At 40.5% G+C, this 24108-nt stretch overlaps 1 protein-coding gene across 4 annotated transcripts in view; it reads left to right on the plus strand.

Annotated features, from left to right (window-relative positions):
• Nucleotides 1–24108, plus strand: part of KIF13A (kinesin family member 13A) — a gene marked incomplete at its 5' end in the record, with an annotated part of 214779 nt that overhangs the window by 83887 nt on the left and 106784 nt on the right. For all 4 annotated transcript variants that reach the window (XM_082848810.1, XM_082848812.1, XM_082848809.1 and 1 more), the window contains one exon: nucleotides 6393–6405. In XM_082848810.1, the coding sequence (XP_082704936.1) occupies nucleotides 6393–6405 (13 nt within the window). The remainder of the gene's footprint in view (nucleotides 1–6392; nucleotides 6406–24108) is intronic.

Consider the following 24108-nt stretch of genomic DNA (forward strand, 5'->3'; position numbering starts at 1 on the left):
TTCATAGCCCTCTCCAGGGGTGCTCAATTTTCTGCTCCCCCAGGGAAGGTGGTAGTTTGCCACCTTCTTCTGACTGTACACTGCCATGGAACAGCCATTCCTCTCTTGCATGTAAGAGCCATTCCTCCTTTGAGATTCTCCTACACATTCCTGAAGGACCTCAACACAGAGCTAAGTGATGCCATTAACCACGTGGATGACCCATGTGGACACATGAACCACATCATTGAACATTCACACAGGTTGCTATCCAGGACCCTAGCCTAGGCTCAAAGAGCTTTCACTAAAATCTTCTAGACTCAAAAGAGGCAATGTACTGTAGCTGTTATGAGTGGGGGGAGGGAGGGGAGGGGGCTCTACAGCCAGAGACAACCTGGGCTTGAATCAGCGCTGCTGCCAATTTAACTGTGTGGCTTTGAGTAAATCATGCCATCTCTGTACCTTACACCCAGTATTTTTCATCTGAAAAAAAATAATAAAGGGAACTTAATAGGGTTATCAAATATGTTAAATGAGTAAAATCAGGTGGAACTAACAGAAAAATATAGTTAGAGCTCCATAAGTGTTAGTTATTAATTAAAGTGATGATCATCCATTCCATTTCACAGACACACTGCTATGACCAGCTTAGAGTCTACCGTTCTGAAATATTACACCTCAGTCATTGACTGCAACATCTTCTCTTGCTGCCACTACACCATCTTTGCTCTTTCACTTTATCCAGACCACGAGTTTCTTGCTTTCCCCCAGTCTGTCATCCTCCTCCTGACTTGACTTCCTTCTCGATCCAGCCTGTGCTCTATTGGATCTTCCCCTTGGACCGTCTCAGCCTCCGTCCAACCACAGGGATTTGAGTTCTTGGAAAGCACCACCGTCAGAAAAATTCATAGGTAGAAAAATCAAAGTCTTCTAGAAAATAGGAGGTTAGGAGGAAAACAATATTAAACATACCTTAAACCCAGTAGATTCCAGAGGACATACTCTTCCAAGCAAACCAGATATATTGGTGTTAAAAGTCTGCTCTGGTTGGTAACATTTCCCCTTAAATGAATCAGCTTCCTATTTAAAAAGGATAACCAACGAAGACCTACTGTATAGCCCAGGGAACTCTGCTAAGTGTTATGGGGCAGCCTGGATGGGAGGGGAGTCTGGGGGAGAATGGATACATGTATATGTATGGCTGAGTCGCTTTGCTGTGCACCTGAAAAATCATAACATTGTTAATCGGCTATACTCCAATATAAAATAAAAAGTTGAAAAAAATGAATCAGCTTCATCAGTGTTCAGAAAATTTTGCTGTAGCTTCATATAAGCTTTATAACCTGCTGACTCTAATACCTCTTTTTAAAGGTTTTAAAACCAGGCTTCGTCATGGAATTTAATGCTTTTGGCATTTGCATTCTTCTTGTGGTTGGTTTCAGAGGCTCTTCAAAATACGTAATCCCATCTGCTTTTTATAACTCATAGAAGTGCTTGTTATATGTTTTAAATATATGAATATGTTCATTTGTTGGTATACAAGTATATAAACGTATCTTCAAACTAAAGTTAATCAACTATCATTGAAGATGAACCTTTATACCCACCTATCCAACCAAATCCCAACCCTGTATCATCCTGTGTCCCCCTGTCTCTGTGGACAAACTACTGAGCTGGGTGACAGAACAGTCCTATGATGCTCTGGTCCTCAAGCGAGCTGTGTACTCCGATGCTTTTTGCACACACGGTTCTCCCTGTTGGGTTGCCATTTCTTCACCCTGTCAGCTGGGTGCCTCTATTCAGCCTTCTAGATTTCCCTCTCTGAGAAACTTCTCTTCTTTCCCAGTTCATATTTCCCTCTTTGGGGCGGCTCTGCACATCACAGAACGTGTATAAGTTCCATTTATTGTTGTCTGAAAGGCAGCATGTCTAATTTATTTTTGTACCTCAACAAAGTAGCACACAGTATGTGTTTAAATATTTGTTGACGGAATATAGCTCTTTGTTTCTACCTGTGCTTTGACACTCATCACAGTCCCCTTGATGTTAGTTATTCACGTATGTATCTGTCTCTGTTACAAGGTGTTAAGCTTCTTGAGGTCAGAGATCATGCCTCATTCCTCTAATATCCCTCAGAGCACCTATGATGTGCAGTGTAGGAATTGGTACTCATTAAACGCTTGCTGGTTAACAGGATTACTTGGACTCTGTTGTGCCCCAATGTTTAGCTCTCCAAGTGGGAAGTGAAAATCAAGGGCTTTGTAAAGTATATGTCCTTAGAGTAATCTCCAGGAGTCAAATGTCATTTAGCTCTATATCTTTCTGATATAGGTTGTGGCAGTTTCCAACCATCAATCAATGACATCATTAGCACATGGAAGAGAACTTTCTGTTTCAGAGGAAGTCACTGATCATTCATGTCTCTTGAAGCACTGACTGGGGTTAGGGCTTGCGGACATCAGGGTCTTTGGCCATCTAACTTGTAAGTAGCTCACTGTAGTCAGTAGGCTGTAAATAATGGCCAAAAGGCTCCTTGTCCCAGAAATCTTTCAGTGTGAGGTGTGAGGAAAGAACGACAGCTATATAGGATTGCTGTCATTGTAATATGCTATTTATACTGCCTTATTTATTTCACTCTCTTGTTAAGCTTTTCAGGTTTGTGCTATCTACTAAATTAAGTACTGACGGTTCATTTCAAGACCTGGCCCAATATAGATCCAGCTTATCTTTACAGCCCCATTTCCGTGTGTGTGTGCCTCCTCTCCTCTCATCAGACTGAACCTGCATTTCTGAACCTAGTTGACCTACGAAGGTTTTGGGGGCTTGACCCTCGTTGGCATCCCTTTGAACTTCTCTGTATGAATGCTGATCTAGAGAAATAATTATTTTAAAACAAGACCTTGGAAACAGTCTACATTTTCTGACAATCCTTGACATCTTCTCTGCTATTAAATGCAAGCAATCTTGCCCCCGTGGGAATTCCCAGGTTTGATCCCTGGTTGGGGAACTAAGATCCTACAAGCCACGTGGCATGGCCAAAAAAAAAAAAAATCTTGCCCCCAAATTTTGTAATTGTGGGATTGAGGTGGTGGTGGAAGAAAATCCTCAAATCTAGATTATGTTTAACCCATTAATGTAAAAAATTACTTCTGAGTTCTTATAATGATTTCAATTCTACATAAATATGTGGCTTTGGGGACTGAGATCATGCAAGTAGCATGTGGCATAGCCTCTGCTTTCAAGGGGTTTAGGCCTTAAGGATACACGAGATTCCAATTCAGACAGAATCACTGAAGGCTGCAGGACTTTATGTGTGCTCGTGAGTGTTAAGCTGTTTTGCTGACCATAGGAATCCTGGGGTATCAGAGGTAGTGAAGGCCAAGGAGCTCTCAAACAATTGATGGGAATTGAGAGAGTGGAGCCTTGAGCTGGATGTTGGAGAGGAGAAAATTCTAGTGGGCAGAAGGGGGTGAAAGGCATGGAAATTACATGAGTTGTGTGAGAAATGCACACAGTGTGGGTGACCTTGAAGAGATCCATCAACTTGCTTGTCCTGGGAGAGGAAGGAACCTTTGGTGTTTTGCAAAGGGATGTTCTTTGTAGTTCGTTGGATGTTTGTTAGCCAGGAATATCGCCTCCTTCTCTAAGTGAGCCACGCAGGTATCAGCAATAGGCTGGACCTAACAGAGTTAGATGGAACTCTTTGTTGATAAGACTTTATTGATATAATCAACAAAGGCTGTAACTTAAAAAAAATGTATTTAATATTGATTATGTTTCTGATGGATTTTTATATTATTTCTTTTCTTTCATAGATACATGTGTGAGAATTTTTATCTTTACATTGCAATATCACATTAGTTGTTTTTTCCCAAAGGATAGCATGCCATATTTGGTTGTAGTATCAGTATTACTCATGTTGGAAAAATTTTTCTTCACAGGCCCCCCAAAATGATATATAGCCTCTGGGGATTGGGGCAGTAAACTATGGTTCTGAATTAGGATAACTTAGTTGCTTATCACCTAATTCAAACCTCAAGAAATGTTTGTTTACCAATTAATGAAGTACAGTTGTAATCATCTAAATGACCTACTTTTCCTTCTGTAGCCAGGATCCTTGTTCTCAACTAAACGATGAGTAATTTGGGTAGTGGCAGTTTCACTTAGTGGCTCGCCTTTTTCCCATGGATCCCAGTCTCCCTTTATTCTTAACAAACCATCCTTAGAAACACAAAAGAAGGTAGCAGAATTACATTGGCATTCCCATATTATGTGCTGTCTTTCTAAGAAAGAGGGATACACTTACAAAGTACTTAAAATGTTGAAATAGGACTGGTTTCCTGATAGGAATAAAGAAAACTGTATTGAAATGTCAATAAGGAAAGGATAGCTCTAATATTGGACAGCGAAGGAGGTCAGTTTACTACTGGCTACAAACCAGCACTTGTTCTGTGCCGCTGGTAACGGTTATTGTACAGTCCTGAAGCACATGAGAACCCTGGAGAAATCCCTGGGATTTCTGCTAGCATGTACCCCCGTTAGATTACTTGGTTCATTGCAGCCTAAATGCGAAGCATATATTTTATTAATTTGGCCCATGCTGTTTCATATGGTTGCCTTATCGCAAGCCAAGTCAAGTGGCTTTTCTTTACCCTGTTAAATAAAGCCATGATTTAAATGGCTTTTAAAAAATCAAGCAAGCAAAATGAGAGAAGGCGTGAGGTTTTCATCATCGTTCTACCTGCTCAGAACAGATGCCTTCTAGAGCAGTTGTTCCACTTAAGGACATTTTCTTGGCAGAAACCTCAAGTTTTATGCACAGAGCAAAGACCCATGGCTTTCTTAGAATTAAAAACACTCGTACAATTTTATAACAACATCTATAAATGTTTATCTTGTTTTAAAGGACAGATGCACAGAATGTTGAGACTTACTTAATAGCAGCCAGAGATACCAGTTTTTCTAGGAAGTTTCTCTCTAAAACCTGAAGACAAAAATCACATTCCTGTTGTGCCTTCCTGGGGTCACAACATAAGGACTCATTTACTTTTTAGCTAATTTATGGAATTTCAAGAAGATAATTTTTTATCTTCATCATTATAAGAAATGTCATGATTTTCTTTCCCTAGATTTAAAGGTTAGAGTTACCTACCTGATTGTGGAATCCATGGAGTTTCTTTCGTTGATTCTGAGCTCTGGGTTTTGTGTGGGGCCCTCAAAGTTCTGTGGGGAGTGTTAGACACAATGATGGAGAAAGAGCACCATGCTGTTTTTGCCTGTACCTTTTGGTTTCCATGCCCTCTGCCCTGGAAAATCCATTTCTTATTCTCATGATTCTGTTCCCTGTGAAGAAGGATTAAAGCCACTGGAAAAATTCCCCCATTTCTATTCAACAATAATTTTGCAGTTTCTGAATTGATGATACTGGAGGTTGATTAAGAATAAACCACATCAAGAAGGCCAAGACCCTGTGATAGGATTACACACCATAAAAATCATAGTTCAGCTCAATTTTGTATATGATCAAAACATTTACAAAGCAAGTAAGCCTAACGGTTTGTTACTTTGAAAACCATTTCCTTTTCCGAGTTTTTCCTGGATGCAGTTTCAGTCATTTTTGAATGCAAAAAATGAATGATAGGGCTTCCCTGGTGGCGCAGTGGTTGACAGTCCGCCTGCCACTGCAGGGGACATGGGTTCGTGCCCCGGTCCGGGAGGATCCCACATGCCGCAGAGCGGCTGGGCCCGTGAGCCATGGCCGCTGGGCCTGCGCGTCCGGAGCCTGTGCTCCGCAACGGGAGAGACCACAGCAGTGAGAGGCCCGCGTACCACAAAAAAAAAAAAAAAAAAGAAGAATGATAAAGGATGCGTGTGTTGTTGGTGATAAGGAAGGATGTAACTTGCTTTTAAATTTTTATTCAGGGTTGAAATATGTGAAAATTGTCATCTAAACCATGGTTTTTAATTGGGAAAAAATCCCATATTTATTATTTTTCAAAGGAAATATACATATATATTAAGGCGAATTTAACAGAAATTTAAATGTGAAAATCGATTTTAAAGTATTTGCATGCAGTATGATTGCAGCATCTTTCTTTATTATGAAGCTCTTTTTGTTGGCTTTTTAAGAATCATTAAAAATACCTCTTAATGACTGGATACATTCTATTAAACCAGGAAGGAAACTGAGGCCCACACTATATTTTTGAACAAATATAAAAGTTTATCACCTCAGGCAGTGAAGTGAATATGGCTCCGGATCTTTGTGAAGTGGAATATCTTTCAGATCACGTAATCAAGATGCTGAGTTTCCCTTGTTTTTTTTCTCTTTCATTGCTTCCTTCTGACGTGTGGCTGCTGTGTTGACAACCCGCTCTACTTCTGCTGCTGAATGTTTTGTTTCCATCATTCAGGAAACCTCCCAAGGTAAGCACTGATACGGAGTTTGGCATGCATGCTGGCCAGGTGCGCCAAAATCCTGAATTGTATCCATCACAATAACCCGTGTGAAACACCTCTGCTTTTGAGAAGACAAATTGGCATTCTAATGTAAAACTTAAACCGTGAGCAAACGATTAATGTTGGTAATAATATAAAATGCGAATGGTCCTCTACATTTACAAAGCACTTTCATACATTATTTCATTCTGGGAATTAATGCTTGGGTCAGAACAAACCTGTTTGATTACTGTTTCTGTTTTATTGATGATGAAATGAGGCTCAGAGAGATGAAATAAAATGTCCCAATTCACAGATTGGGTAAGCGGAGAACTAGATAATATCACCACCTAGAAAATGGAAAAACAAAAACGGTAACATAATGATAGGTTAGTAACTATGGTTATTGACTGCACAAACTATCTTTTCTGGGTCCTACTAAGAATAATTGATATCATCAGAAAAATTCTCCAAACTTTTAGGGTTTCAACCGTCTACCAACTTTATGTGCTTTTTTTGGAGTTTCTAGCCAATCACAAAGTCTACTCATTAGAGCTAGCCCCCTTGTTATGGCCAGCCTTTGATGGCATGTGTGCCAGTGAGAAGCCCAAAAGTTAGAGAGTAGGTAGGAAAAGAAGAAAATGAGAAGCAGGGCATCTGAATGACCAACTCCTAAATAACTGAAGGCTGATTTTATTACTGGTGAGTATTTTATTGGGTATCCAAGGGACACTTGGTGCCAAAAGGAAGGAAAAATGCAACAAGCCCCTGACCAATGATGCTGGTTATAGATTTGTTTTTTGAGATGGGATCAAGTCAGGCTACACCCACACACATTATCTGGTCAGAATCTAAGGCATGTTGGATGAGGGGAAGAAATCCAGAATAGATTAGGTTTACTTACTTCTGGGATTATGAAGGAAAATCTAACTTAGCTTTTGAAGTATTGACAGCCACGAAATTGCTAAATGTTAGCCTTTATGTTTATTGAAGGCAGTATAGGAATGGTCCTTGGTGCTAAGAGGTCCAGCTCCAAGAAGGAAGGCATACATTGAACAAATAATACGAAATCTTTTAAGAAAGAGGAAATATATGATGTTTAGAAGTATCAGCACTGGCATCCTGGCCAAATCTGGGGGATTGGAAGGTTCTCCCTGAGCAATTATTGATGTGGATATATCCCTAAAATTTGCAACCAAAAATGTCTCTGCTACTCAGAAAGATGGGAGCTCCCCTTAAGTAGCTCTTCCTTCCCTTGCTGTTGGTTCCTAGAGGTTTTAGAACAGACAGTCAACCTTTTGATATATTTCATTCTTTCCCTACAGAAAAAGGCAATGAAATCCTTCCACATATGGTTACTTAATGAAGGAGAAACAGTGAAATGAAAAAGAGGCACAAAAACACATTTTCTAAAAAATCGCTAATTGCTTTATACACAGAAAATGTTCTGGTTATTTTCTATCCAGTATCTATAGTATGGTGGTTTCACTAGGTATCCTACTGATAGTTCCTAAGAAGTGTCATGAAATTATCAAAATAAAATGAATGTTAAATCACCACGTTTAAATATGTATGTGCATGCCATAAGACACATCTGGAAAGTGTAAAGATCATCTTGAAATAAAATAAATGACATAATAGAGTCAGATTTTTAAAAAAGACACTAAAATAGATAAGGCCTTTTCTTGCAGAAACTGTAAATATTGAAAGCAAATGGGAAATGGAAAGATATTTTTAATGATGATTATATAAGCATGAAATTTTATTGATTTAAAACAATGAGATTTTGAACATGAATAATTAGCAAAAGCATCAAAGAAGACAGGTTGTTTCGATTTAACAAATATTCTGGGTAGGGGCCAAGTGCTGCATGAATCAGACCTGATCCTAGCATTCTAAAACGGTTGGGGTAAGGAACATATGCACATTATAAAATCAGTTGTGTTAAAGGCCACAAGAGGAAAATATTTGTGGAACTCATAGGATGAAGAGTCCTGTTCTGACTTCTGCAGAACTGGCAGCTAAGACTGGACAAAATATTAAAAACCTATACTTGTAGACACTGGAAAAATACCAAGTTAATGGACAATTACCAGACCAAGACCTAAGAGGAGGTGGAAATGTAGAGAGGTGAATCTGGTATTTGGGTGTTTGCCATTCAGACAAAAGTAGCTTAAAGGCAGAGCTGTGTTTCTGACAGTCTTGTATGGTCTAGGGGACCTAAGGGAAAAAGTGTTGGAATTCAGGGTCTTCCAGAGGTGGAATCCTTGGCAAACTTCTTATGGTTTTGGTTGGCAGCATGGTTTGCAACCCAGCCTTGGGTGGGGTGTAAGGGTGAAACAGAAGTAAACCAGTCCTCACATGGATTGCTGTGTGATTGCAAGTTTCTTTGTGTGATCCAGGAAGTCTTGAGCACTAAAAATGGACCAAAGTGATCCTAGAATGCAGGTCCCCATCTCACCTGGCAGGAAAGCAAATGTAATCCTGTCTCTAATGATTCTACAAGGCATTTAAATAATATAATGTGCAGCATCCAATCAAAGATAGAGGTGCATTGCAAGATAAGGCAATGTGAACAAGAACTTTGCTAATGTATATATATGGAATCTGAAAAAATGGTACTGATGGACCTAGTGCCAGGGCAGAAATAAAGACGCAGACGTAGAGAATGGACTTGAGGACATGGAGGGGAAAGGAAAGCTGGGACTCAGTGAGAGAGTAGCACTGTCGTATATACACTACCAAATGTAAAATAGATAGCTCGTGGGAAGCTGCTGCATAGCACAGGGAGATCAGCTTGATGCTTTGTGATGACCTAGAGAGGTGGGATAGGGAAGGTGGGAGGGAGGCTTAAGAGGGAGGGAATATGGGGATATATGTGTGCATACAGCTGATTCACTTTGTTGTACAGCAGAAACTAACACAACATTGGAAAGCAATTATACTCCAATAAAGATGTTAAAAAAAAAAGAACTAACAGAAATAATAAAGAAGTAGAATCACAGATACTTCAGATATTCAAATTGTTAGGCATGAACTTTAAAATAACTATGCTTATTATATTCAAAGAGATAAAAGACAAGATTTTAAAATGTTAGAGAGGACTGGAAATTATATAAAATGACAAAACAAATTTGGAAAATTACCCAACAGAAATTCTTACCCTGACAAACTCCAAACCAAAATTAAGAACTTAGGGTTTAGCAGCAGAATAGGTCCAGCTGAAGAGAGAGTTAAATAATTAGAAGATAGGTTAGCAGAAAATATCAGAATGAAGTACAGAGGAGACAAATGGTGCTGGAACAACTGGACATCCACATGCACAGAAATGGACTTAGACCTTATACCCTTCACAAAAATTAACTCAAAATGGATCATAGATCTAAATATAAAATGCAAAACCATAGAACTTCTAGAAAATAACATAAGGGAAATCTTGGAAAACGTGGGGTTGGTGATCAGTTTTTAGATACAACATCGAAAGCCTATCCATAAAAATAAAATTGATTAATGGGACTTCATTAAAAGTAAAAACTTCGGCTCTGCAAAGACACTGTTTAGAGAATAAAAAGAAAGCTACAGACTAGGAGAAAATATTTGTAAAACTAATCTGATAAAGGACAATTATCCAAAATATACAAAGAACTCTTAAAACTCAACAGTAAGAAAGTGAACTACCCAATGGAAGAAAATGGGCAAAAGACCAGAAAAGACCCTTCATCAAAGAAGATACACAAATGGCAAATACACACATGAAAAAATGCTCAACATCATATGTCATAAGGAAATTACACATTAAAACAACACTGAGATACCACTACACACCTATTAGAATGGCTAAAATCCAAAAATCTGTCAAGACCAAAGCTTGTGAGGATGTGGAACTCTCTGTTGCTGGTGAGAATGGAAAGTGGTGTAGAAAGTGTAGAAGGACAACATGGAAGTTTCCTGTAATGCTGAACATATTCTTATCATACAACCAAGCAATCATACTTCTAGGTATTTACTCAAATGAGTTGAAAATTTCTGTCTATACAGAAACCTGCACATGAGTGTTTACAGCAGCTTCATTCAAAATTGCCAAAAACTGGAAGCATCCAAGATTCCCTTCAGTAAGGGAATGGATAAGCAAACTGTGGTCATGATCCTGATGCTTTTCTCAGGCCTGACCCCAAAGGGAAAGTGCCCACTGGACCTTACAAATCTCTCCACCAACTTGGATTCTCTTGTCATTAATATGTGTTTTCCTAAGGAATATCTTTTCATTATTCTCTGTGTGGGCAGTTGTTGAAATTATGTCTAATTATATGATGATGGTAAATAATCATCACCTAACTGCAATATTTACTGTTTCTATTATGTGTAAGGATTTTGTACATTTTACTAAAAAATATTCTAAGGTAGAAGTGCTGATTAGGAGAAAGGAGGGGCTGTCATTTTGAAAATTTGGTTGAGTTATCACTATTCCTACCCAACTGTTATGAAGGAAAAAAATCTCACATTCTTTATATCCATCCCTGGAACTGTACTCTTAGAATGCTCTTTTCATTGTTACAATTAATAATAGCTATCTTTAATTCAGCACTTACAATATGCCAGGTCCACTTTATTTTTTATTTTATTTTATCTTTTTTGGCTGTGTCGAGTCTTAGTTTTGGCACACGGGATCTTTGTTGAGGCATGCAGGAACTTTCTCGTTATGGCGCGTGGTCTGCTTGGGTTTCTCTCTAGTTGTGGTGTGCGGGTTTTCTCTCTCTAGTTGTGGCGTGTGGGCTCCAGGGCACGTGGGCTCTGTAGTTTGCAGCACACGGGCTTAGTTGCCCTGCGGCATGTGGGATCTTTGTTCCCCGACCAGGGCTCAAACCTGCGTCCCGTGCATTGGAAGGCAGACTCTTTACCACTGGACCACCTGAGGAGTCCCTGCCAGATCCACTTTAAATCCAAATTAAAATTCAGTGCATACTTGGATGCCTTCAGAGAGGAAATCAGTAGTTGCCAGGAGGAGCGAGAGGAGAGGAGAGATGAATAAATAGGTGAATTACAGGATTTTTAGGGCAGTGAAACTATTCTGTATGATACTTTAAGGGTGGATTATGACATTATGCATTTATCAAAACTCATAGGACTGTACAGCTCAGAAGAGTGAACCTTAATGTATGGAGTTTAGTTATTAATAATGTATCAATATTGGTTTATCTATTTATAACAAATACAACACACTAATGCAAGTTATTAGTAATGGGAAACTGCCGAGGGGGTGTTCAAGAAGAGGGAGTATATGGAAGCTCTTTGCACTAGCTGCTCAATTTTTCTGTAAACCTAAACTCCTTTAAAAAGTTATTATGAAAAAATAAACGTAATTCATACAGAAGAAAAAAGAAAAGCCATGTGATCATCTCAGTAGATGCAGAAAAAAGCATTTGACAAAGTTCAACACTTATTTATGATATAAACTTGCAGCAAGCTAGTAGTAGACAGAAATCTTAATTAAAGTGGTAAAGGGCATCCATTACACATCTTCAGCTGTCATCGTATTTAACTTTCTATCCAAGATGGGGAATAAGGCGAGGATATTGCTCTAGCTACCTCTATGCAACACTGACTGGAGTTCTTAGCCAGTGTAATTAGGCAAGAAAAAAAACATAAAAGAAATTCACCAATAAAGATGTAAAAAAAAAAAAAGGAAATTCAGATTGGGAAGGAGGAAGCAAACGCATCTTTATTTGTAGATAATAAGGTCATATATTTGAAAAAAATTAAGAAATCTCTAAGTAAACTTCTAGACCTTAACAAGTGTCAGCGAGGCAAGAAAAAGGTGAAAATACAAATTGTACTTCTTTACACTAGCATGAACAATTAGAAAATAAAAATTTAAAACAACCCAATAAATTACAGTAGCTTCAAGAACATTAAATACTTATGGATATACTTAGTGAAAAATGCACAAGACCTTTTTATTAACATCCCACATACATGTGGTCATTGGATTGTAGACGGATGTGCCGAGAGATGGAGAAAATATCAACTGTATTCAGAGAATGACATAGCATAGAGATGGACTACTGGTACATGAAGGGGAGTCCTGGGTGACACATCCAGAAGGAGGTTGAGGAAATTCCCTGGCAGTCCAGTTGTTAGGACTCTGTACTTCACTGCCAAGGGCCCAGGTTCGATCCCTGGTCGGCAAACTAAGATCCAACAAGCTATGTGGTGTGGCCAAAAAAAAAAAAAAAAAGAAGGAGGTTGAAATCAAATCCAGCTGTGGAAGACCTTGATGCCAGGGTTGGACCTTGATACATTCAGTGTCTCTGTTGCCTATTTTGAACAAGGCAATGGCATAGTTCAGGCTCCCTTTCAGAAGGTTAATCTGAAAGCAGAGCATAAAATAAATTGGGTTTGGTCAGTGGGTGGGCTCGGGATGGTATTCAATAAAATGTGCCAGGAAGGAGGTAATGAGGGCCTGCACTGGCACGGTGCCATGAGACTGGAGAAGAGGAAGGGAAGAATGATCAAAACATTGCAGAACTAAAGTATCCAGGACTTGGGTGCTTATAGCATGTGGGAGAAGACAATACAGCAAGAGGAGTCAGAGTTCAGGTTTAGAGTGGGTTGAATTGGAAATGATGGCAAAGCATCTGATAGAGATACCTAGCAGGTTGTACAAGGTTTGTAGTCTGCCCTAGAAAGGTCAGGTAAATTCTTGTGGGAAGGAGATAGGAGGTAAAGGAAGAGGTATTGATTATGTTGTCAAGGAAGAAAGGATTAAATGGAATAGAAGACCTGAGAGTAGAGGCTAACACCCTGGGACCCATCCTGCTCTAGGGAATGGAAAGATGGGGAAGAACCAATGAAAACTCAGAAGAGAAAGCAGGTACTCATGTGGTACTCATGTGGTACTGCTGCCCTTGATGGCATTGAGGACACATACGTACACTCGCCAAATTGTGTTTCTTTTGTTCTTAAAAGTTATTTTTTTCTAGTGTTGTATTAGGACAGGGAAAAAAAAATTCTTCTGGTTGACATTTAAAAGTGAGATTAAACATTTTTTTATATTGCCTGGGTATGTAGCATATTAGAATAGAAAGGAAAATTTACACAAATTTATCCTTGTATAAATTGTTTTGTACTATACATTTGGATTTTTCTCTTTGGTGTTACATTTTGTAAATTTGTACTCCGGAGCGGAGAAACATTTATTTCAGCATGGGCTGAGTACATACGTATTAATCCTTTTACCAGTAGCATATTATGCAGTGTTTATTGCAGTGTGTTCTACTTCCCTTAAAAAGAAAAATAAGCTTTAGACAAACATGGAGACACCTGCTTTATGCCTCCTCGTTAGTTTAAAACAAAGAGCCTTGGGACTTCCCTCATGGTGCAGTGGTTAAGAATCCACCTGCCAGTGCAGGGGACACTGGTTCGAGCCTGGTCCGGGAAGATCCCACATGCCACGGAGCAACTAAGCCCATGCGCCACAACTACTGAGCCTGCACTCTAAAGCCCATGAGCCACAACTACTGAGTCCATGTGCTGCAACTACTGAAGCCTGCACGCCTAGAGCCTGTGCTCTGCAACAAGAGAAGCCACCGCAGTAAGAAACCCGTGCACCGCAACGAAGAGTAGGCCCCACTCACTGCAACTAGAGAAAGCCTGCACGCAGCAACGAAGACCCAATGCAGCCAAAAATAAATAAATAAATAAAACAGAGCCTTTGTCTCATAATTTTCAGAGTTGAAATAGGTGTGTTTTTCCTTATTGGTTCTGACTGTAGTTTTGAGTCTAAGGTTTTTGTCTGAGAGGTATTGCAGATGGAGGTAAAAAGGGGACATTGCTTGTTTGGTTAGCCACCTTCTTCTCACAAACATTGGATTTTGGCAGAGAGGTGGTACAGAGGGAGAAGACACATGTGTAAGATCTCTATCTAATTATGTGTTACGCATGCTTTATTGATGGAAAACAGGAAAATGTCCCAGTCACCGTAGCTTTGCCTTCAGAAGCCCAGTTCTGGATCTCCCCGATGGCCCTCAGAACATCAGGCATGTTCTAGGACCCTTCACTTTTCCTGCTTTTGTCATTTCTGGCACAAGTGTCTTACTTTCCCCCAGAGCCACACTGAAATACATGCAGAGAAAAACAAATGAATTCTTCCTCCTTTTTCTTCTTCACCCCTCAGTGTTTACTGAGCACCTTCCATGTGCCAAGTGAGCAGTTTGGAGCTGGAAGAAATTTCTGAACTCAGACTGCTCACACCCTCTTCTTTAAGACCAAGGAGAATGAGGCTTAAGGAATGAGTCAGCCAAGACCATCCAGTGAGAGAGCTTTTTGGCCCCAGTTCTAGGCCTTCTGATTGCCGCTGCTATCTGTGCATGGTTGTAAAGTGTTTTTTCTATTTGTTGGGTTTTATGCAGTAAAGAAAATGGGAAAGAGTAAGAAGGGAGAGTTTGGGGAAAATGCAAATATCTGCAAGATCACTTTGTTAAGGATCATATCCTTTTTTGCTCAGTTTGCTCATTTTTAAAGTCATGATCATCGTTCTCATATCTCCACAAGCTAGGGTAAGAGCCATCTGAACAATTTGATCTTGTTAATTAAACTCACTTTAAATGTTTTTTATTTTATTTACAAGCATTGTTCGGAACTGCTGAACTTCAAGGTGTTTAATCCCTCTTCTAGTTACATAAATTTGTTGGCAAAATTGTGAGCAGGAGAAAATGACATCATAACAAAATAAAATTGTTACTTTTTGAAGGCAGTTTCCTTTAAAGAGTCACGCTGCCATACCAAAAACCTGCCTTTACAAAAATGACTCAGAAAAAAGTAGCGGGAAGTCTTACTCTGTACAGCCTGTGCCATCTGAAGGGCAGTTTCATTCAGACTTGTTTTACAGTGTGTGACCACCATCACTTTCATCGCTCACTTTGTGCATTTCTGAAAACTAAGTGTTGCCCTCAAACGAGATGAGTTCTAGACCTGCGCTGTCCAATACAGCAGCCTCTTAGCCACATGTGGCTTTCGAGCATGTGCTAGGTGGCTGGTCAAAATTGAGATTTTTGTAAGTTTAAAATACACACCAGACATCAAAGAATTAGTATGAGAAAAAAAAAGATAAATTTTTTAGATGTATTAGGGTACATTAAAATATTATTAAAATTGTTTTATCTCTTTACTTTTTCATGTGCCTGTAGACACAATTTAAATGACATATGTAGCTTGGATCATATTTCTGTCAGGCAGCACTGTTTCAGGCCAAACACATGGCTGAGTACGGAATGTCCTTTCGGCATCCGTCCTGAGGCTTTTGTTTATTTCTTTTACCCTGTTAAATACAGCCACTCTGCTGTCACCCCTTACATTTCTGCCTTTATATCTGAGTCCGTGAGTGTTGCAGCTGCATGAATTGAATGGCAACACAGCCTTCCTGCTATGCGTTTTCCCTAGGAAGCATTTTTACTTTATTCATTCAAAGGTCATTAATTAGACAATTATTAATTGAGAACGTTTGCAGGAAGTATTGTGGGGCTCAAGAGGTGAGTCAACTAGTGGTTCCTGCTCTCTGGAATTCACAGTGTGGTGAGGAAGATTAAACATATACAGCACTGTAAGTAGTGGAAAATAGATTATGATGCACATCAACATTCATTGTTGCAATATTTTGTGACTCCGGAGGAAGAAAAGCTTCCTAGCTAAAAGTGGATCTTGAGGAGGGCCTTCAAGTATGGGTAAGGTTTCAAAAGGCAGAAATGTGGTATAGGAATCAAGATGTATGCCAGGAACAGAAACAAAGTAATTGATGGTAAAGGAAAATTTTCTCTGTTCATAACACATCTGACCCCATATGTATGGGTTTTCCATACCAAACAATTCTCTTTGGATACCAACTGGGTAGCCTACAAGTCACTTCAGTTCTAACAGTAACTCCCCAGAGCTGGCACAGACCCCATAGATAAAGGGCTCAGTCCCAGAAGACTGCGCTCCCTCAGACACTAATCGCAAGTAGTGGGTCTCCAGGTTAAACGCTTCTGATTTTGCTACAAATCAGGGCTTTCCAAGACCCCCTCCTCAGGTTTGATAATTTGCTAGAATGGCTTACAAATCTCAGGAAACACTTACTTAGGTTTACTGGTTTATGATAAAGGGTACAGGTGAGCAGTCAGAGGAAGAGGTATGTATGGTGAAGTCCGGAAGTGTCCCGAACACAGGAGCTCCTGTCCTTGTGGAGTCACGTCACCCTCCCAGCACATGGATGTGTTCACCAACCCAGAAGCTCTCTGAACCTTGTCACTGAGTGGATTTTTTTTTTTTAACATCTTTATTAGAGTGTAATTGCTTTACAATGTTATCTAAGTTTCTGCTGTATAACAAAGTGAATCACCTATATGCATATGTATATCCCCATATCCCCTCCCTCTTGTCTCCCTCCCACGCTCCCTATCCCACCCCTCTAGGTGGTCGCAAAGCACCGAGCTGATCTCCCTGTGCTATGCAGCTGCTTCCCACTAGCTATGTATTTTACATTTGGTAGTGTATATATGTCAATGTTACTCTCTCACTTCATCCCAGCTTACCCTTCCCCCGCCCTGTGTCCTCAGGTCCATTCTCTACATCTCTATCTTTATTCCTGTCCTGCCCCTATGTTCATCAGAACCATTTTTTTTAGATTCCATGTATATGTGTTAGCATACGGTATTTGTTTTTCTCTTTCTGAAGAAGTGACTTACTTCACTCTGTATGACAGACTCTAGGTCCATCCACCTCCCTACAAATAACTCAATTTCATTTCTTTTTATGGCTGAGTAATATTCCATTGTATATGTGTGCCACATCTTCTTTATCCATTTATCTGTGGATGGACACTTAGGTTGCTTCCATGTCCTGGCTATTGTAAATTCACTGAGGGAATTTTAGGGAGGCACGATCGATTATTAACTCAGTCTCCAAGCCCTCTCCCATTCCTAGAGATGGTGGGAGTGAGGCTGAAAGTTCTAGGTTTCTAGTCAAGACTTGTCTTTCTGGCAGCTGGGCCCCATCCTGAAGTTATCTACAGTTCCGCAATAAGTCGCCTTATTTAGAACAAAAGAGGCTTCTATCACCTGGGAGCTTCCAAGGTGATAGAGATCCTAAATGGAGCTCAGTGTCAGGAATAAAAGACTTCCTATCACTCACAAAAGTCCAAGAGCTTTAGGTGCTCTGTGTCAGGAACCAAACATATATTTCTCATAACATCACAGATGTCTTGGGAAGTGCAAATTTTGGTAGAGTACAGATCATCTCCAGCAGTGAACCCTGTCACCCTTTACAGTTTGATCTGACTGCACAATAAATGTTTGCAACCCCTGGACCACCTCAGGTGCTTCTGTGACCTGGGGCCTTGGAGTCAGCACAGCCTCCTCTACATGCTGGACCACCAGGCCTGGTCCAGCAGAGGGTGGTAGGCAGCTGAGGTGAGGCCTTGGTCTGGAAGTTCTGAACCAGACCCAGAGATTGCTCGTAGTAGGTGATATCAGGGTGACTCAAATTCGATCTGGGTTTAATTTTTTTTCCTTCTTAATGAGCAACATTAATCATTTATTGGAAACAATCTAGCATCATACAGTATATGCTTAGACATTTGCATCTGATCGTTTGGTTTGTTTTTGTTGAAGAAGAAATAGTCTGTGTGTGAAAACATCCCAATTACCTTTTGCATATGCTGTTGGAAGTTATTTGGGTGGCTAGTTTTTCTGAGGAGAAGTAACCAGGGCATGAAAGAACCATGAAAGTAATGCCACAGATTGTGTATTTGTGACACCATCACCCTTGCCCCTCAGCAACCAGTGAAGCAGATTTTAAAGCTGAATGATGAAGGATTAAACGTGGAAGGAATGGAGTATTTGAAAGAGTTGGAATTGAGTTAGTGCTAAATGGAAGCTCTATGCTCTGTCGAAATATTGGTATGGGATTTGGGAGAACTAGTTCCTATTTTCAAGTTTTTGAAACTCTGGATGGTTTTCAGAGCACTTTTTCGGGGGTGCCTTTGTGCAGGGGACTGTTTATATTCGTAACTTTCAATCCATTCAATGGATGATCAAGCCTCGTTATTTCTTCCTTTAGCAGCTCTCATATTTATATATTTCTTCCTGCAGTAGCTGGGGGTCTTTCAGCTGAAAGTGACAGGAACTCAGACTAAATGAGCCATAAGATAAATGTGTTAGAAGGACTCTCGGAGCATCAAAGAACTCAAGGGCAGGAAGGGGCTGGCGTTCAAATACAAGTACTTCTTCCTGTCTCCCCATCTCCTTCTCTGTCCCCGTGTGTGTCCCTTTTGTTTCTTTCTCTCTCACTGCAGACCAGCTCTGTCTGCTTTTCTGGTCCACATGGTTAGAAACATGGCCTCGACATGTCCCAGATTTTACAGCATTAAGATTTTACAGTCATTAAAGAAAGACTGGTTTGACTTTCTGAGTCGCAAATCCAGAAATCCCATCAGGCACCCACTTGAGACCAGTTAACTGTGGTCAAGGGATCGTGGGACTGTGAGTGGTCCAGCCTGAGCCCCTACGTGTGTCTTCCCTGCCTTCCCCTCCCCCACCCCAAGAAATCATATATATAACGTGTGAATTTATATGCCGTATAAAAATATAGCAACGACCCATGGGAACCAAATGGCTGGAGTGCAGGTTAGTATAATTCTCCAAAGAAAAGGTGCTGTTTCTAGAATAAATGAGGAATGGGGTTTTGGACTAAAGAAAAGAGTGCCTATATTCACTACAGCTCCTCTCTGCCCGCACTGAGCCTGGGTATGAGAAGCTTTCACCTTCATCACAATGATTTGCTTACTGGACTCTTTTTCTCCTGTTTTACACCAGTTCAGTCCATCTTCCATGTCGCTGCCACTGTGATCATTGCAAAGTGAGAATGTGATCCTGTCATTTGCCAACAAGCTAAAGTCCAGCCTTCTTAGTAATAAAGCACATAAGTCGTACATGCACTGACCTCAGCCTGTGCCCCCGTTTTTCTCTCTTTCTTCCCCTCCCAACTGCTCTTTGCACACTACCCCCATCACGCCCAGCTCCTTACCTCTGTTGCTTGGCTAGCTCCGCTTTTACCTGGACTGCTTTTCCTACTTGTCTTCTCAGTAATTGTCTTTCAGAATTCAGCTCAGGCTTTGCCTCCTCTGGAAACCTTTCCTGATCCTCCCCCGCCCCCGCAGTGTAATTATTCCATCTTTGTATTCCTGCCAAACCCTGTACAGTCAACTGTCTGTGTCCACGGGTCCCACAGCCAACTGCAGACTGAAATTTTCAGGGCCAAAAAAAAAATTCCAAGGAGTTCCAAAAAGCAAAACTTGAATTTGTCACACTCCAGCAACTGTTGACGTAGCATTTATATTGCATTAGGTTTTGTAAGTAATCCAGAGATGATTTACAGTATATGGGAAGATGTGTATGGCTTGTATGCAAACACTACAACATTTTATGTAAGGGACTTGAGCATCCTTGGATTTTGGTATCCATGGCCGTCCTAGAACCAATCGCCCAGGAGTATCGAGGGAGAACTATTCTGCGTATTGTACTCTTTCCTTTTCCTGGTTACTTTCCTCTAAAAGAATCTGAGAGCCTGATAACTAGTTGGCTCTTATTTCTGTCCCAATTAGCTCATAATACATGCTCAGTAAATGCCTATTAAATGCACGCAAAGGTAAATTAATTCTTTGAAGACACACTGCTTCATGACCCCTTAGAAATTTGAGCTGCCATATAGAATAGTACTTTCCATGACATAGTTGTTTCCTACAGCTGTGAGGTCCCTGGGATCAGGACCCATGCCTCATTGCTGGTAGATGTGCAACAGATGCTGTCAGTTTGCTTTGAGTCTTTAAGATGCTTGACATCTTTACAGTTGGGCAATATTGACCAATATTATTTGGTGTGCATATATAGGCAACTGTAAAGGAAATGATTGATCACCTTGCAAAAGGATAGCAGTTACTTGACAACTTTTTAAATGTGAAGTTGGTGTCCATCAATAGAACTCACCAGTAATAAGAATGATCATTCTGGCTGGTGTCCCTTCTTTGATGCCCAGGAGCAGATATGCTCAAATACAGGCTGGAGTTAGCGCTGGCAGAGATGCTTTTGCAAATAGCGGTGATGAAGACAGTTCTGATCACAGAGGCTCTCCTTTCAATTTCAGTCCCGCTTCTCCAAGTGGAATGAAGCGTAACTCTTCCTTTTTTGTGACGCTTCACATCTCTAATATTAGGAGAAAGAGATGAAAAAGCAAAAAATGTTGAAACTTGGCGTTAAAAGGAAAATTTTGACATGACATGAAATGTAGGACTTTAATTCCTTTTGGTCTGGTTCAGTTCTCATAATACAGTGTGGGGACACATGACCACATTTGGCATATGTCTTTCATGTTAATTGTACTCTTTCAAATGGACAAAATTGAAAAGTAACCACCAACAGGACATTGGCTCGCCGATATTTATAAAACCAGAGAAATAGGGTTTGTAGAGGGATCTCAGGCGCAGTTTCCAAAATCAGTAGTGGCCTGAACAGGCAGTTAAGTTGCAGCTGAGTCTGCAGATGTGAACAGTGGATGAATTGTATCCAGAGAAGAGGATGACAGGATAGCATGAGTGCAGAGAGACACACTCCTTCGTGCAAAGCAAAGCCAGCCCACATAGAGTGGACTTTTCTCCCCCACGGGAAGCCCTTTTGATTCTGGATTTGGGGGCTAGGAAGTACACAGTGTGTTTTGTTTTGATCCTTTTGACACAGAACTCAATGAACTATAGCAACTCTCTTGTCATGACCATATGAACCTTTTCGCCTTTTCATTTTTCTTTCTTCATTTGATTCAGCAAATACCGAGCACGTATCTACTGTGTCTATGCCTGTAATGATTAAAGAAATGAATTAGCACAGGCCCTGGCTCGGGAAACCTCCCAGCTTGAGCAGACTGTAACACACTTAGGATGGTGCCTGGTACATAATAAACACTCTATAAATGGCAGCTGTACTGTTAACTGGGGAGAGGACCCCCTCAGTAGATACCATCAAAACTGATAACAGTAGCTGCCGCATACTGAGTTTTATTGTGCACCAAGCATCGTATCAGTAGACACTTTGCTAAAATGCCCACAGTTCTAATTTAATATAAAATACGTGATTACTTATGTAGAGTGTGTATTCGAGAGGAGAAGCTATCGACTGAGGCAGCACAGAGGAGGGAAGTCAGGGAAGCATTGGAGGAGGTGACATTTAGGCAGGTCTTGAAGAATGGCCAATGAGGTGAAGAGAAGCAGGGACTGCAGGAAGGGGAGACTTTCTTAGACTTCTACATTTTCTTTTCTTTTTTCCCCCGGACTTCCCACCAGAGGATTTCTTGGTCATTGGTGGAAGCTCTCAGAGCTGAAGAGATGGTTGACTCTTGACATAATATGTAGGTGAATAGGGGAGTTTGCTCCTGTCTTTTGGGAAAGGGGTGGGAATCCAGTAAACACACAAATATTGTCTGTGCGGTGACACCTGTCTTGTCACTTCCACAGTTGAGTGGAAACGGGCTTTGACCAAGGACTGTTGTGTTATCTGCTACCCTGCAGCACTGTGGGAGGATTCACACTCACCCGTGTGGGCTATTTTAAGCAGCCATCGTGTGGGATAACACAGATTTACAAGGTTGTTTCAGTGAACGGTCGTTCACCATGACGTTGCTTTAAAAAGTAAATTCTCAGAGTATTTTTGTTTGGTGGAATTATGGGCAATAAAATCATTAGGAAAACCAAGGTCTTGACCTCTCAGAATTAATTATATAGAGCAAAGGGAGTCTCTCTATCTCTTTCTCATGCACATACACACACAATCTGGTCAGATAGATATGAAATTCAGAGTAAGAAGTAGTGTCCTTAAGAAAGGTTTCATAAGGGAGTGACATGTGAGATGATGCTGAAATAGTTTAATAAGGAGAAATTTGAAAGGGAGTAGTCTTTGACTCACTTGGCAAAATCTCTGATGTGTATGTTTGTAGATATTTCTTTGCCTAAAATTAAATTATCTTGAGAAAAGTATTGGGTTAATGACTTTCTGCCTGGAGAGGAGTTGAAGGGTATGAAAATGATTTTGGGAAAAAATGTGCTTTTTAATTTTCAAGAATAATTCTTTTATGTTTTCTCTTTGTGACTAGACCAAAAGTGACTAGAGGACAAAAATGCATGCCTAATGCATATTTGAGTTCCCTGTAGTACCTAAAACTGAGAGGGGGTGGCAACTAGGTATTGGTTGAATGCTTTCTGGATGAAATGTTTTATAACTGGAGAACATGTTAGTGAAAGTGTGCAAGTAGAAAGGACGAATGAAAGGATACAGAGGTAAGGCAATTGAAAGTACCTTTACATTTGGTTTTTATGGATCAGGAAAACGATTACAGATCACATTTCTTAGAACACCAATGCCCTCTTATTCTTCAAGGAATATAGAATGTGCTTTCTTTCTTTCCTTTTTAAAAATGGCAAGGTGAATTTTGCTGAAATGCCCATGAGATGGGACTTTTTGATAAGAGTGGACTTTCTCTGTGCTGCATCCTGCTCCTAAGTCCTGAGGCTCGTTTGCCTCAGAGTGTATATCACCCAGCACATTTGCCTTATTAAAAACAGCTTGTGATAACTTTACAGGATGTTCAGCAGTTCAGAGATGCAAAGCTAACATTTTTAAGAGTGTGTGGAAGGTGGGACAGATATGTACAGCAAGCTGCAAGGAATTAAATGCTGGTCTGAATTTTACAAGTTGGAAACCGAGAGAAAGGAATGGGATTCTGAGAAGGTGGAGTCACATTTTATTGAAAACAGTGAAGAGAATGACTTTCAGATTTTAAAAACAACTGGGGAGCATCTGTACCTTTGGCTCTTTTTCTAGTTGAAGGATCTTAGAAGCTGTGGGTCTCTTTACAAAAAAAGTTCTCACGATGTTGATTGGCATTGATGAAATATGAAAAATACTTGGTTTCCAAATTTGATTTATTTTTTTGCTCAGTTGTATGCATTAAGAAGTCCCCCGCCCCCACCCTTGCCCTTTGCAGGTCTGCGGGACTAAGCGTTGTGGCGGCACACTCATGGCAAGCATCGGAGAAGCAGGAGACAGGGAGGATAGGCTCAGGACCCAAGTCCCTCAGGTTCCCCTCAGTTGTTGGAAGTAGCATCCAAACTGAGTGTCAAAAGCCACTCCATGCCTCTGCTGTGGTGAGCCACCTCCACCCTCCATCATTACAGGTTTCTCTAGACACCTCAGTGTCCCACATTGTCTCCTGTAGAGATGTGCATAATGATCCTCCACTGACTTAGAATTGTACTAGCTTAGCAAAACATGGATGTCTATTGAGGAAACTTAAAAAGTAGAGGAAAGGGTCACCTTTGTACCAGAGCCAACATTGCAGCTTGAACATCACTGAGCTGGAAGCCTGGGAGAGAGAAACAGGGTTAATCTTGATTAATGGTGGAACAAATTTTGGGCCTGTTGAAATTGAGAAGAGTGATTCCTTTGAGATCCTGATGGGTGAGATCAAAGCCACTTGTCTGCCAGAAAGGACACTGGACACTGGATCAAGAGAGACAGGAGACCTCCCTATTCATGTCTGACCCTACAGTACCAGCCAGGAGATCTCCCTGGGTCGGGAGTCAGGCCTGTGCCTCTGAGGTGGGAGAGCTGAGTTCAG

Source organism: Leucopleurus acutus (genome assembly GCF_964270905.1).
Source record: "Leucopleurus acutus genome assembly, chromosome: 10".
NCBI classification, from domain to species: Eukaryota; Metazoa; Chordata; class Mammalia; order Artiodactyla; family Delphinidae; genus Leucopleurus; species Leucopleurus acutus.